Here is a 15966-nt window from a genome sequence, read left to right on the forward strand (position 1 = left end):
CTAGGGGGCGAAATGGAGGGACGCGGGTGGCACTGTGGGTTAAGCCACAGAGCCTAGGGCTTGCCGGTCCGAAGGTTAGTGGTTCAAATCCCCGCGACAGAGTGAGCTCCCGTTGCTCGGTTCCTGCTGCTGCCAACCTAGCAGTTCGAAAGCATGTCAAAGTGCAAGTAGATGAATAGGTACCGCTCCAACAGTGTTTCCGTGTGCTGCTCTGGTTTGCCAGAAGCGGCTTTGTCATGCTGGCCACATGACCCGGAAGCTGTACGCCGGCTCCCTCAGCCAATAAAGCGAGATGAGCGCCGCAACCCCAGAGTCGGTCACAACTGGACCTAATGGTCAGGGGTCCCTTTACCCTTTACCTAGGGGGCGGAATCTGGACAGTTCTGCCAGGGGCATAAGATCACCTAGCTACGGCTCTGGTTGGCATTGGGGTCCCATACTGCCTCTGATCCTGGAGGTGGTGGAATAGAACATATTGTGACATTTGATTGTGTATTTCTCTCCCCCCCCCCCCCCCGCATAAAATCAGTATTGAAAGAGACCCTGGAAGTTATTTAGTCCAACCCACCCCCCTCTGCCCCCATTTAATGCAGGATAAGGCTACAGCATTCCTGGCAGGTGGCCTTCCAGTCTCTGTTTACTGTAATTACCTTCAGCGGAGCGAGGGCCTGCCTAACGCTGAGATTGTCTGCTCCACTGATTTATGCTGGGAAGAAACAAGAGTTCCGAATGTGTTTTGCACTGTAATAGGAGTGGAACATAGGAGTGCCTGGCGTGCTCTGGTCCATGGGGTCACGAAGAGTCGGACACGACTAAACAACAGGCAAGATTGGCTAAATAAACGAATCCCCATTAAACATGATGAGAAATATTGTTTTATTTTAAATCGAAAGTTTTACAGAACAGGTTAGGAAAAAAAACAGTCAAGCTACATAGGCAAGCCAGCAATCTCAAATATGCTCTTAATTTTCCAATGGCTGCAGCACACAAGGTGGGGCACCACCACTCCACCACCCTCTTGGCTCCAATGGCACTGCTGCTTGCTGGACCAGGCTGAGCAAGGTTGGTAGTAGGTGCACCAAAGGATAAAATGCTCAAAAATGAGATACAAACAAATGGATATTTAATATTCCATAAAATATCTATTTGTATGTTTGCATGTTTGAGCACTTTTTCTTTAACCCTGTCTTCTCTATGGTTGTTGCTTTTTGTTTAGAAAAGCACAACTTTTCCTTGTGTTAATGGGTGCACGTGTGTCTGCATCTATGCCTGCTGCTGCCACCAACCCATTGCTTCCCTTGCCCCTACCCCATCTCTTTGAGCAGTCTTGCAGCTGGGATAGCACAGCAGCAGTGCTTCACCTTACTAATGGTTGTAAGAGAAGCTTTATATAGCCAAAATCCATCTTCTTTCAAATAACTATTTAGAAAATTTAAGCACATTCTGGGACAAAACTTGTTTCTCAATCCTTATCAGCACCATTGCATCGGTTTTCATTTATTTTCTATGTACAGTATCATTTAACACACATTTACTTTCAAACCAGAGCCTTAAATTGCTTCTCCATTGGTAGTAGATGAAACAGAATGCAGAGTTTCTACCATCAATAAATGTGCTCAAACACACACAAGTGATTCTTCAGAACATAGGCAACTGATCATGATCCATCATTTAAGGGCAACGGTAGTGGGCAATTTTTGCTTTTCTGATTCACCTTATAGGTAGGGTTCTTCAGCTACCACTAGCCACCGTTAGTTCAGCACCCTTAGGATTCTGCTCTCTATACAGAGCTCATGTGCTATGGTGATAAAACTGTCCTCTGTACGCCATGAAAGCATCTAAATGCAGGAAATTGCCAGACTGCTGCACCTTTGGATCTGGTCCCCCAGTCTCCCCTCCCCAATCCCACCCAGCAGTTAAGAAGGGATGGGGGAGGGTCCCATTTGCAGAAATGGGAACTTTACTTCAAAGCTTAATTGTGCTTGGGGAAGAGAATAAAGGGGGGGGTAGCAGAAATAAAATGAGTGGCCTACTGCTATCTCTGGTCAATGCCACTAACTTCAGGCCCCCACATTGCGTCTTCCCAATGTACAACCCCCAAAAGATTTTGTGGTTCTCAGTATCAGAAAGGTTTCTCTTATCTGATCTAAAGACACAGCATTTTAATTTTACTTGAGTAAAACATACAACTGGTAATGCTTGAGCAGAGAAAGTCTAGGACGTTACCACTGAAATCTTAATTTGCATGTAAAGGCAGCCAATTTTTTAAAATGTAGTTTCTACGCTGTACATTCTCAGTTCATTGGGTCTGTAGTATAGGGTCAATATATACACATCAAATAATATTTCTATCAGTATCTAATTTCAAACACTGTATGTTAAGCAACAACATAGCCTTGGATCCAAGAGTTCTGGTGCAAGAGGAGGGCATGTCGGTTTCCACAAGATTCCCCTTTCCCCCAATTTCCCCTTCCTATTGTAGCCTTCTGTGACACTCTATACTATTCTAAAGGGTTTCCTCAATCCTCAGAGGTAGCTTTGGGAGGGGTGGTGCAAGAAAGCCCTGTTGTACAAGCACATCTTTCAATCCAGGGTACGAGTAATTTAAGGATTTTTTTTCATAGAATTGGAAGAGACCACAAGGATCATGTAGTCCAACTCCCTGCACTGCAGGAATCTTTCATCCAAGGTGTGGGTTGAACCCAAAACCCTGGGATTAAGAGTCTCATTGCTCTACCAACTGAGCTAAATCACTATCAGTAACTGGCAAGATTTGTTACTGCAATCTGTAGCATTTGTCTTCCAACAGTTTGATAAAGCTCACCTCTCTTAATATACTATTTTAGTAAAAGGACTAGCATCAGTAAACAAAAGTATTGACAATGGATAAAATCTATACAGCTATCACATTAAGCCCTTTCACTTCAATCTGATCATGTAGACTGCAACAATTTCACATTTACAGTGTCTTAGGTGGGGAGATCATGTAGAAGGGAGTGAAATGCCTAAAGAAGTCTATGCTGACAAGGCAAGGATCTTGTGGCCCATGTGTGATGGAGGGGAAACTTGTCCAGTTTCATTCATAATAAAGACCATTGTGTGACTTCTTGCAAAGTAAAAATAAATGACAACAAATATTTAATGAAAGAAATACTGCATTGACCAGTTCAATACCAATATTAGTGTTGTTCTGTATCAACACCAACAATGTTCCACATCAAATTCTGTCAAATTTATCACATTGACATCATTTCCCAAACCAAACATCTGTTGGTGTTAAGTGCATTTTAGTAAAGCTAGTAACTACAAGTACCCGTTACTGTTCCAAGTCACATCGAAAAAGCACATTCTAAAACAATGATACAGAAGAACAACAAACAAAATCAACAAGTTGCTGGTTGCCTTTTCCATGCTCCTCAGTTTTCTCTTTGTTCACGCTGGACTGTGGTCCCAAAAGAAAATCCCATTCGAAAGAACTTTAAGATATGACCAGTATTTCGCTCCACAGAACTACCAACAAATTGGTCATGATGATGCAACTCAATTCTCCTTTAATTTCTTCAAAAAATAAGCTCTCAGTTTTAGGTTCGTGTCAAGGGCCAGCTTTGTGAAATACCACTTGGGCACAAACCTGCTAAACCAGGCCTAGGAAATGGAGGGAAAAAAAGGTTCATTATCAAATCTCTGAAGACCAGAATTCAATGTGACTATAAGGGAAACCAAATTATAACAATGACACTCAGATATTAACAAGATACAAGAGCCCTGCTGGATCAGGTCAAAGGACTCTCAGGGGTGGAAAATCTTTGGTCCTTCAGATGTTGAGGAATGGCAACTGCCATCAGCCCCAGCAAAAATAGACAATGGCCAGGGATGATGGAAGCAACCTGTTCTTACAGTGGCAACCAGATGCCTATAGGAAGCCCACAAACAGCACCGGATATTGTAAAACAGGAGGGGAGCCTCCAGTCCATTGACCAAACTTAGCCTGCTGGGGGTTCAAATTTATTGTCATATTGTCATATATGATGTCAGGTGTGGGGCAAATAAAGACATGGCACAACTGGGAGCCTTAAAAGTGCAATCCTTGTAGTGCATCAGCAAGGGAAAGCATTTGGTTCAAGGAGCCAAAGCACCAAAGCCTGCAAAAAATATTTCAGCTAAAGCCTTCTAGATCAGCTGTGCAGGGCTTTGCATAGTGGTTCCCAAGTGCCCGGCAGCCAGCTGGTGGGCAGGACAACTCACTTGTGAGCTATCTGGTGTCATCATGACATCATGTGAATGACATGTAGGTTGTCCCACCCATCTGTCAAAGTTGACCTGCAATGGGAGTCAAAAAGGTTCTCCATCCCCATTTTCTTTCCACAAATAGGAAATGTACTAAGAGCAATAAACTGACTAATACATACCACCAATGAATGAGTTGCGCATCCAGAAGTTTGTGTCTCAAGACCAACGGTGTTGAGGGCACTTTTTACATAGGCTTCAGGAGTAGGTTTAAAGGCTGATGGTTTACGGATTTTGGTCATTTTTGTAGCTACAAAATATGGCCGAACGCTCTGAAAAGGAAAGGAATAGCAGAATGTTTTTCTGGTTCTTAAAATATGCCTTCATGGATAATTATTATGCCAAGAAACAAGTATCATGATGAATACGAAGTGATTCAACATGCAAACAGCTTTCACTATATCATATGCAACTATGTTTTCACATTCAACCATTTATTATTAAATATTTTTGCTTTTCAGGTAGACTTCACAAAACAATTTATAGAAAATCATCAAAACATCAGTAATTTATGATGTGCAAATTCTTCTCCAAACACAACTAGTTCACTTTTGATGTTCTATCCCACCCCAATAGCCATCAGCTCTACTAAAATGGTCATCAGAAGACCTTGCATCAGGTAACTGCTGACAGGGATATGGTGCTTCTCTTCCACATATGTGCTCCCACCTGCTCTCTCCTCTCCCTGCCCTGCTGTTGTCACTAATCCAGTGACTCCAAATCAGCAGAAAGGGCTGGGGAAGCGGTGGCACAAGGCAGTAACAAACTTTGCCTAACTCAGGTATGCTGGTTCTTAAGGATGTGGCAGGCCTGATGTAAATATCCCCTTGTGGAAATAAGATCATTGGGGTAGTTAAAAACTATAGTCATTGTTGATTTCCAGAGTATTTATTTAAATAGTAGTAATATGCATCATTTTGATACTGATTATAGGTGCCAATAAGACTACTGTCTGCAATGGAAATAGAAGATGGGTAGCTCATATCAAGCCACATCTCACTGTGTAGCTCTCATTGTACCATACCTCTGGGTAGCATCCTGCATTCACAAACCAATCTATTCTAGATTTTAAGTGAACCTTTAACACAGTGTATAAGACCAAAATGCAAGATATAAGTTAATTAACTGTAAGTCTTGAAAAGTCCCACTTTCACCCAACACCAAACCATGGCTTAATACTGTGAGCTTGAGTTGGAACAATCCCAAGTGAAGCATTAGGCTTGCATGTTAAGCCCCGTCCCCAATCCATCAGCTGCAGAGCCAGGACAATGGCTTTGGCTTGTTGTGCTGTCCAAACTTGGGGTCGTAGTTCATGCTAACTCTGATCAACCTTTAACAACAGGTTGTGAAATGGGTTTGTTTAATTAACCAGAGTTTGTGATAAACCAGGGGTGGGTAACCTTTTTCAGACCAAGGGCTGTGTTCCTTTCTGGGCAACTCTTCAGGAACTACCTGCCACTGGTGGGCAGGAGGCAAAAGTAGAGCAATGAATACAATTTTTTACCTTTGTAGTTTCTACGCCCACCTAATACAGTGGTGCCCCGCAAGACGAATGCCTCGCAAGACAAAAAACTCGCTAGACGAAAGGTTTTTTCATTCGCGATTTGCCTCGCAAGACGAATTCCCCTATGGGCTTGCTTCGCAAGACGAAAACGTCTTGCGACTTTGTTAAACCGTTTAAACCGTGCTTCGCAAGAAGAAAAATTCATTAGACGGCAAAAATTGCGGAACGAATTAATTTCGTCTTGCGGGGCACCACTGTACCATCCTCTCTATCCTGCATCCAGGCAATATAGGTGAATTATTAGAATTCAGGGAGAGATTCCAGCCAGGTAAACATACTTAAAGAAGGGGGGGAAACAGTGGAGGGTGTGGCCTTGAGAGAGTCTTGAGGGCTGGGCAGAGAAGCCAGGGATGGGGGACCATATTCCTTTGTGTCCTAAAAGGTAAAGGTAAAGGTACCCCTGCCCGTACGGGCCAGTCGTGACAGACTCTAGGGTTGCGTGCTCATCTCGCTCAAGAGGCCGTGAGCCGGCGCCGTCCGAAGACACTTCTGGGTCACGTGGCCAGTGTGACGAAGCTGCGCTGGTGAGCCAGCACCAGTGCCGCACATGGAAACACCGTTTTACCTTCCCGCTATAAAGCGGTACCTATTTATCTACTTGCACTTAAGGGTGCTTTCGAACTGCTAGGTGGGCAGGAGCTGGGACCGAACAACGGGAGCTCACCCTGCCGCGGGGATTCGAACCGCCGACCTTCCGGTCAGCAAGTCCTAGGCACTGAGGTTTTACCCACAGCGCCACCGCGTCTGCTGTGTCCTACCTATGTGCTAAACCACAATCTTGTTTGGATGGGATGACTGAAAGGAAACACGACCAAAGTCCTTTTCCCAGATGCATGGAAAAAGCTGAGAAAAAGAGCTCAACATGCGAGCACGACTCTTTGCTTGGGATTGTTTTCGCTCATGTATGTGGTGCTAAACCATGGTTTAATATTACGTGCAAAGTTGCCTAGTATCTAAAGTTGTGTTGCTCAGCTACAGCACTGGGTGGCGCCAAAGGATGGACTACTGGCAACTAAACTAAATGTAGTATAGCTCAGTCATAGCATTATACAGTTTTTGGTCTAAGAGCTGCTCTATTCATCTCCGTCATTCTTTAAATTCACATTTAGTACTGTAATACCTTTCCACATTGCCTTTTCTCAATTAAATATTTTATTCATTCACCTTCTAAGATAGCTTACATAGGTGTTCCATTTCCCCAAAGTAAAGTTACAGAAAAACAGCAAAGGATCTTCCAATCACAATCAATGAAGTTAAATCCATTTATTTCAATGAGTCTACTCCTAAGTAAGGAATGTCACCCACTGAATGTTATTGTTTTAAATAGATATATTTTAAACTGCCCTAGGTTCTTAATCGATAAAGAGAAGTTTAAAAATGGACTAAATAAATAAAACATAAAGTTACACATTAAACCTTGTAAGTACCAATTAGCACACAAAAATTGGTTATGAAGAGCAGCAGCAGCAGTAAAAGCAACTCAATATAAGAAACTGTTCCACCTTAAAGAAATTTTGGAACAGTCATGTTCAGGCAGACACTAAAAATAAATAATTAAATAGAGCCACCTCCCGAGGGAGTTCAGTCCACAAAGTGGGCACAACTGATGAAAAGGCACTGCTTCTAGTGGATACCACTAAGCCTAGTTCAGCACTGGGACTCCAAGCAAAGCCTCAGATGTTGCCACACTTTGGAATGAGGTCAGCATCTTAACTGGTACCAGTTAAACAACAGTAGAGATATTAACAACAGAACAGTTCACCTCACCTGCACAATGACACCTTTATTTTTGTACTCTGCACTGAGACCTTCAGAGAAGTAATCAACAAAAGCCTAAATAAATGCAATGGGAAAGTTTGTTAGGAATGTACTATATGTAGATGAACTTATAGCATAATTTATATATTTTCCTCATGAAAGACAAACCCTGGCTGTTTCTACAAATACAGCCTTCGGGGGAAGGTGGTATTCCAAGCCAAAAGCTGTGTGTATGTGACGGAAGTTATACAAGGGGACTGCAACCAAACCATGCTTGATCAGGATGAGAATGCTAATCTCGATGCTCTCCTTTCTCCAGTTTCTAGAATCACATGCTTAGCTCAGTTTCAAAAAGTACTTCATATTCACCAACTAAAACATGTTCATAACCATCACTTTGTGTTCAAACTATATTCTCATCTACCTTAAACAGATGAATTAGAAATGGCAACGGTGAGTGCCATATATACATGCAACATACATACCACAGTTCCCTAGAAATGCAACATTCAATTTTCTAAGAATCTCAGCCTTTAGAGATTACAGTGTGGCTTGTAACATAATGCCAAACGATGGTTTAACGTGACGAGGATGAGTCACAGCCTCACATTCTCCCCTCAACTCTGTCCTCCTTCAGAGAAGCCACAAGACAATCAGAAGTTTCCCACTTCCATTTCAGATTAACTGCAGGTTAGCATGTTGTCAAGATTCCTCAGCTGTAATTAATCTTAACTAAGGGTAGTTGAAAAAACTCACTTTCTTAAACTGTTTTACAATTAATTTGTTTCAACCAAACTTAGTCAAGAATAGCCACAACTTGTGCCGCATAAAACAGCAAGCTGTGGTTAATCTAAACTGGAAACAAAAGCTCCTCAGCTCCTCACAGATGCGCTGGAGGAGGGAGAGAGCTACATGAGCCCAAACCTCACAGTGGTTTATATTCATAATGTTAAATGGTGGTTTAGTATTATATCCAACCAACCTCAATAGTGAACAAGACTGGCTTAAGGTCTGATATGGGAGTTTTGCATCTGGCAAACTCAGAAGGACAAATAATCTCATAATTACTTGTAACCTCATAATTAGATTACTGTAATGAGCTTTATGTGGGGCTACCCTTGGGCTTAGCTTGGAAGCTGCAACTAGAGCAGAATGCAGCAGTTAGGGTGCTTAGTAGGGTACCTAGCTATACACATAATACACTTTTTGTAAAGTGCTTTGGGATGCCTCATAGGAAGTGACTCATAAATGAAATAAATACATAGCACACATGCACTAAAAGAGTAAAAATAATAGCTGCCTATTTACTATCAAATCATGCTCAGTGCTATGTTTTTAACATATAAAGACCTGAACAACTTGGGACTAGGATACCTGGTAGACTCCCTTCCCCTAGATAGACCTCATTAATCTTTACCATCACTGGAGGCAGTCCAGATGGTTGTGCCATCATGGCTGGTGGATTGCCACCTAGTGACAACTTTTCCACTATGACATTGGTTCTCTTGTATACCCTCCCCCTGTGCAATTCTAGAGGCGTCAACTTTGATGTGTGCTATCCCCTGCTCTGAACGTTGCTTGAAATATGAACAAGTTCATTTGCTAAATATGCTTACAAATTACAGTGACTGCCCACCAGAAAGCACTTGGTTAAATTTTTTATTCCTGATAGGAGGTGCAGTTCACAACATCTGGGGGGAAAGCATGAGCAGAGACAACATCATGTCATCTCTTACCTAGAATGTCACACAAGATTTTAGGACGTGAAATATATCTATCTATATCTATCTATCTATCTATCTATCTATCTATCTATCTATCTATCTATCCACACACACACACACACACACACACACACACACACACACCACCTATGCTCACTTTTTGCTGGGCTTTCTTCTTTGTGACTTAGTTTACAATTTTAATTTTAAAGGATTTTATTGTGAATTATATTCTACTGTATACCATACAGATAACTTGGTAGGATGCACAGTACATAAATGCAATACAGGGATAAATAAATTTACCTTGGTTGCAGAATACACAGTCAGCAATGGAGTTGGGTTAATCGCAGTAAAAGAGGAAATGTTTAATATTACTCCCTTGGACCTGAAGAGGTAAACATAACATATCAAATGAACCATTAGAAACAGAAGAACTGAAACAGGTTATTACAGAAACCAAAGTCTGGTTTACAGCTATTTTTTCCATGGTCAGTTCCCTAAGTGACAGTTTAGGTCTCAGCATGTGCTCTGTGGGTGCATATACCTATGTAGGCATGGATACGTGATAACAACATATTGTTCTGAAATGATAATTTAATGCCTCTTAAGAGCTTAGCTTCTCTCTGGCTACTGCTTTGGTGCTTTCTTTTCTTCCAAGAGAAATGCCCAACCTCACAATCCTCTGGTGCCAACCCACAATCTCGGGTCATGCTTCTGCTATAAAATGAAAGTCAACACACCTATGTGTGCATTCAGAGAGACCTCTTCAGATGCCAATTAAAAGAAAAGCAGCATGAGTTAATAGGGACAAATAATTCTGATTCCGCACACTGTACAGGTTTTACAGGAGACAAATGTTGTTGTCAATGATTGTTTTAAAAAAACAAAGGAATGTTTCTTCAAGTATTTGCTACTTTGCAGCTGAAATCCTGATGATCCTTTCTACAGCATGGCATATAAGGGTCTGGTGACTTCTGTTTCAGTGTATCTGAAGAAGTGTGCATGCACATGAAAGCTTATACCCAGAACAAACTTAGTTGGTCTCTAAGGTGCTCCTAGACAATTTGTTAATTTATTTCTACAGCATGGCAGTTTCCCACAAGCTAAGAAGCAGGGGAAGTCTTTGCATGACTAATGAACGTGGTTACTTGTAAACACTGAAAATGCTGCATCTACTGCTATTCCAAGAAGTACAAAACTTTAACCTTCTAATGTAAAGATCCATTTTATCACCAACATGGCTGTCGGGAAGTGCTGGATCTGTATGCAGCTGCCTTGCCCTATGTCACTGAATTGGCCTTCTAAGCAAAGAACTTTCTTGCCTGATTCCACCCACCCACTGATTCCTTCTGGGTAGGAAGAAGCATAAAGGTCTTCCTGAACTCTAGCATGTTCGTGAATTCTGTCTTGGGGGTGTTTTTTGTTTGGTCCAACTTATTCTTCAGTCCTGCTTCTTATTTAATAATAATAATAATAATAATAATTTTATTTATACCCCGCTCTCCCCGTCCAAGACCGGACTCAGGGCAGCTAACACCAAAAATAAATACAGTAAAAACATAAAAAACAACAACCCCAAAACAAATAGTTAATTAAGACAGAAGTTAGAATACAGTTTAAAATGCAGCTTAAAAGCTGGAGCCTCGTTTTAGTGGTAGCCCATAGATCAAAGCCATAAGAAGAGAAAACGTCAAATATTCACCGGGGCCAACTATCCATGCTGGTCCTACATGGGCCAGCAAAAAGAGTAGAGGCAAAATTTATATACAAAATCCCATATAAGGCATTCCATAATTTATTTATTTTTTTAAATTAATGAGAGTGGGGTTAGACTGAGTCCAGCCCAAAGGCCAGGTGGAACAGCTCCGTCTTGCAGGCCCTGCGGAAAGATGTCAAATCCCACAGGGCCCTGATCTCCTGCAGTAGGAAGCTCCACCAGGTCAGGGCCAGAGCTGAAAAGGCCCTGGCCCTGGTTGAGGCCAATCTAACCTCCTTGGGGCTCGGGACTTCCAAAGTGTCATTATTTATGGACCTTAAGGTCCTCCGCGGGGCATAACAGGAGAGGCGGTCCCGTAGGTACAAGGATCCTAGGCAACATAGGGCTTTAAAGGTCAAAACCAGAACCTTAAACCTGACCCTGTACTCCACCAGGAGCCAGTGCAGCTGGTAAAGCACTGGATGAATGTGATCCCATGGTGAGAACCCCGTAAGGAGCCTCGCTGCAGCATTCTGCACCAGCTGGAGTTTCTGAGTCAGCTTCAAGGCAGCCCCAAGTAGAGCGAATAACAGTAATCAAGCCTGGAGGTGACCATCGCATGGATCACTATGGCCAGATTGGGGAGAGAAAGGTAAGGGACTAACTGCTTAATACGGCAGAGATGGAAAAATCCCACCTTTGCTGTAGCTGCAACCTGCGCCTCCATAGAGAGGGAGGCGTCGAAGGTTACACCCAAGCTCTTGACAGAAGGCACTGGCACTAATTGAGCCCCTGCAAGAGATGGGAGTTGGCCCCCCAACCCCATGTCGTCCTGACCCAGCCAGAGGACCTCTGTCTTTGAAGGATTTAACTTCAACCAGCTCCCACGCAGCCATCCAGCCACAGCTTCCAAGCATCTGGTCAGTGTGTCCGGGGCCGAGTCAGGATGGCCGTTCATCAACAGATAAAGCTGGGTGTCATCTGCATATTGATGATAGCCCAGCCCAAAGTTCCCGACAATCTGGGCAAGGGGGCGCATAAAGATATTAAAAAGCATCAGGGAAAGGATTGCGCCCTGCGGCACTCCACACACCCTAGCGCCACCCTCTGTCCCCGACCTGAGATAAAGGAGCGCAGCCATTGTCGGGCTGTGCCCTGAAACCCCATATTGGCAAGGTGGTGGTCCAAAAGTTCGTGATCGGCCATGTTGAAGGCTGCTGACAAATCTAGAAGAATCAGCAGTCCCGACCTGCCTTGATCCAGCAGTCTACGGAGATCGTCTGTTAGGGCGACCAGCACCATCTCGGTCCCATAACCAGGGCGAAAGCCCAACTGAAATGGATCCAAAGCCGGGGGCCACTAGGGGGCGCATCGGAAGATGGCTGACAATAACATCTCTCCAACCCACACGAGGTAATTTGGAGGCTATGATGGGAGTAATTAGCCTCCCTACCCCCCCCCAGGAGGGTGAGGGGGACTGCCCTCGCCTGCTGTGCCCTATACCACTCCCAAATTTGTGGGGATGGGGGCACTAGGCACAAAGCCCTCCTGTGGGATTCCGGCACTCCTGGACGCCGTCCCTGATCCGCGCCATTAGCTGCAAGAACTTCAAAAGAAACAATTTGGATGAAGGAATGCACATATTTCAAGGAAGGAGGGGGAGTAAAGACTGCTAACAGAAGAGATCTCTGATAAAACAAGACGAGTCGGAGGAACAAGCATAGATTATGAGAAGATATGCCAAGACTCGGTATGGCAAATGACTGATGGGGGAGGGAGAAAAAAACTTTCCTTTCTTTCCTTATGTGATTAACAAGAATACCCTCTCCCCACAAGTCAGAAATGTCGTTTTAAGGACTTAAGCTGTGGATTTAAGGCTGTGTGGAGATAAACTTTCGAACCAAAGCATGTTTTAAGAAGAGTGTGGAATGTATAAGGGCTCTGGAATGACGCAGTTAAAAATGCCATCGCCATATTGGGAAGTTCTGTCGGAGGTCTTGAGTCTGGGATGAGAAATAGAGAAATAGAGCTATTTTTATATTGTGGGTGAAACTCCTCAGAGGCACTTAAGAGCAGCAGTTCTGTAATTAATGATGGAAAGAGCGATGTTATCTATGAAGGCGATGATATATGGAAACCATCTCGATTTGAGGATTGGAAGAACGGGAAAATTCACACAGGATTATTATTATTGGTGTTTATCGGCTTAAGGAGACTATCAGAAGAGATCATAAAGAACAAAGAGAAAATATATGAACAAGATGTGATGTGGAAACAGCAAGATAAGACTGGATAGAATTATGAACTATGTTTGGACTGATTTGGACATTAACGCAGTAGCAAGATGATGATCAGAATCCCCCTTCGGATCTTGAAATATGGGTCCCCCCAACAAAATTTAAAATTCGGCTTTGTAATTTGGAATTTATGTGATGTGATTTAATTTGATTTGATTGGCCGGTTAATAAAAATTATTTTTTTTAAAAAAAGAAATGGATCCAAAGCCAATCCAGAAACCTACCAAGCTGTTCAGCAACTTCTCTCTCAATCACCTTACCCAGGTATGAAAGATTCAAAACTGGATGGTAATTGGATAGATCTGAAGGATCTAATGATGTTTTCTTTAAGAGCAGACGTACCACTGCTTCCTTCAACTCCCCTGGGAATGTACCCGTGCCGAGTACATTCCTTCTCTGTCCCAAATTGTGAGTAAGGGAGGACACAATAGAGGTGTGAAGAAAGTAGAAAGAGCAAAGCTTTTCTTCCTCTCACATAATATTAGAAACAGAGGGTCATCCAATGAAGCTGAGTGGTGAGTGCTTCAGGATAGACAAAAGGAAGTAGATCAGAGAATACAGTTATATGGAATTTGTACCACAGAATATAGTGATGGCTGCCAACTTGGACAGCCTTAAAAGGAGATAAGAAAAATTCATGGAGGTGAAGGCTATCAGTGGCCACTGGCCATGACTTCTATATACATATTGCCAGTGTCAGAGGCAGAACCTGTCTGAATGCCACTTTGTTGGGGAGCATGAGTGGAAGATTGCTACTCTGCTCATGTCCCGCTTGTGGGCTTCCCACAGGAATCTGGTTGGCCAATGTGAAAACAGAATGCTGGGCTAGATGCTGGACAGAATGCTGAAGTTTTTACCAGTACCTGAACAAAATAGTACAGCAAATTATTAAATTTCTTGCCCAATTTTGGGCTCTTTCATGTTTCTTTGGTTCCACCTCCTAGCTTGTACCCTGACCCTGTTTGACCTTTGGCCCTACCTCTTTCATCAGGTCTGATCCCTAGACTATCTTACTCACTCTACACTCATCTCAAAATGCTGCCCATGGTCCACCCCTAACAATTGGATTTGCCTTTTGCAGGTATCATTTCAAACAAAATGCAATTCCAGCTTTACACAATGTAGTATGCTTTTCCTGTTACAGGTTAAAAAACCCCATCAAGCTCAATGATATTTTACTAGATCAAACTACTCATTTAGAGAATGTTCTTTGCAAACCATTTTGGAGTTTTGTTTCAGTTGCCAGTAAGCCAAAAGCCAAACTTTGGGACCTCTTCCATTGTAAATGAAATATAGTAATTTGGGTAAGATGTTTTAAAGCAAACTTGTAGTTAGCCAGTTGCCTGAGGAGGGAAAGAATTACTTCCATGCAACTCACAGCAGGGGAATTCACTTGGTTCTCTCAAATCCTCCATTCTAACTTTTAAAGTCACCATCATGTGATTGAGGACAGTTATTTCATGCATTCAAGCCATCACAAGATAGCTACAATTAATATGTTAATGTTATATGGGAGGGGAGTGATAATTAGCACAGAGCAGGGAAGTTAATACTTCCTGTGCATTAGGAACATGACTTTGTGGAATACTGAAGAGCATGGATAATGGAAAGATATTGCAATAAGTACGCAACACTATCTACACAGTGTTGGTGGGTCAATTTCAAAAATAGCTGCTCCTAGAAATCTTAATTGCATTAATTCAATGAGCTGGATAATAGAATAAGAATCCAAATAAGCATGCATTCAAGAAAACTAAGAAAGTAAATGCTCTAAAAACCAAGTATATCCCTTTTCCTTTATACTAAGCATGCATGCTTTGCAACAGGCATAATTCAGAACGGGCATTCTTCATTCTCTCACACACAAAAAGTGAATGCTTTTTTTAACATGGCGGTTTCCGTCTGCAGTTTTTACCAGTACTAAATAAGAAGTACAACAAATTTAAAAGTCTTTTACCCAATTTGCAGTTGATTAAAAATGTTTTTTAAAATGGAGCAATCCAAATATTTTAATGCTACAGTCCTAGTGGCTACAAGATTTTCCTGAAGTCCAGGGCACTAAGATTATCTCTTTGTAGGTACAACGCATGATAAAGTGGGGCACTAGCCGGAACAGTTTCAATGACAAAACAAAACGTTTCCCGTTCAACAATGGTTCCATCCAAGCATTTTTCCTTTGTGAAAGTCAAGGCTAAATATTAACCCAAAGATAGGTTAGAGGATAAGAATTATAAAACCAACAGCAATTATGGAGACTTTGCTCAGATACCAAGATCGTGGCAGGGTGGGGAGTAGAAGGTGTGAGAGAGTCCGGACAATAGCTTGGCAAGCTGGAACTGAGCCAATGGATCTCTTTATATATAAAATTTTACTACACATTCTCTAGCTCTCTCTAATCAGATTTGTCTAACATGAATGCGCAAAGTGACAGACTGAACACACCCTAATACCTCATCAGCATTCTACCTTAAGCAAAATTGTAGAAAAACATGCTATATTTAGCTCTCCCATTGTTGTTATGGCAACCCTCGTCTGCCCCAGCTCTATGTGAAGTGGTAAAAAGCAAGCTGCCTCTGTAATACAATTAACTTCTAGAGGCAGCCGGGGGGGGGGGGAGCCAACAATTTAATGTTTGCCGTG

General features: G+C 42.5%; 1 protein-coding gene across 1 annotated transcript in view; it reads right to left on the reverse strand.

Annotated features, from left to right (window-relative positions):
- Positions 1–859: 859 nt before the first annotated feature.
- Positions 860–15966, reverse strand: part of HSD17B12 (hydroxysteroid 17-beta dehydrogenase 12) — a 56274-nt gene continuing 41167 nt past the window's right edge. Inside the window, exons 8-11 of the mRNA XM_083465137.1 lie at positions 9637–9718; positions 7619–7684; positions 4410–4559; positions 860–3645 (exon numbers count right to left, since the gene is read on the reverse strand). Coding sequence (XP_083321263.1) covers positions 3541–3645; positions 4410–4559; positions 7619–7684; positions 9637–9718 — 403 coding nt within the window. The 3' untranslated portion in view covers positions 860–3540. The remainder of the gene's footprint in view (positions 3646–4409; positions 4560–7618; positions 7685–9636; positions 9719–15966) is intronic.

The sequence above is a fragment of the Podarcis liolepis genome (assembly GCF_965112155.1).
Source record: "Podarcis liolepis genome assembly, chromosome: 1".
NCBI classification, from domain to species: Eukaryota; Metazoa; Chordata; class Lepidosauria; order Squamata; family Lacertidae; genus Podarcis; species Podarcis liolepis.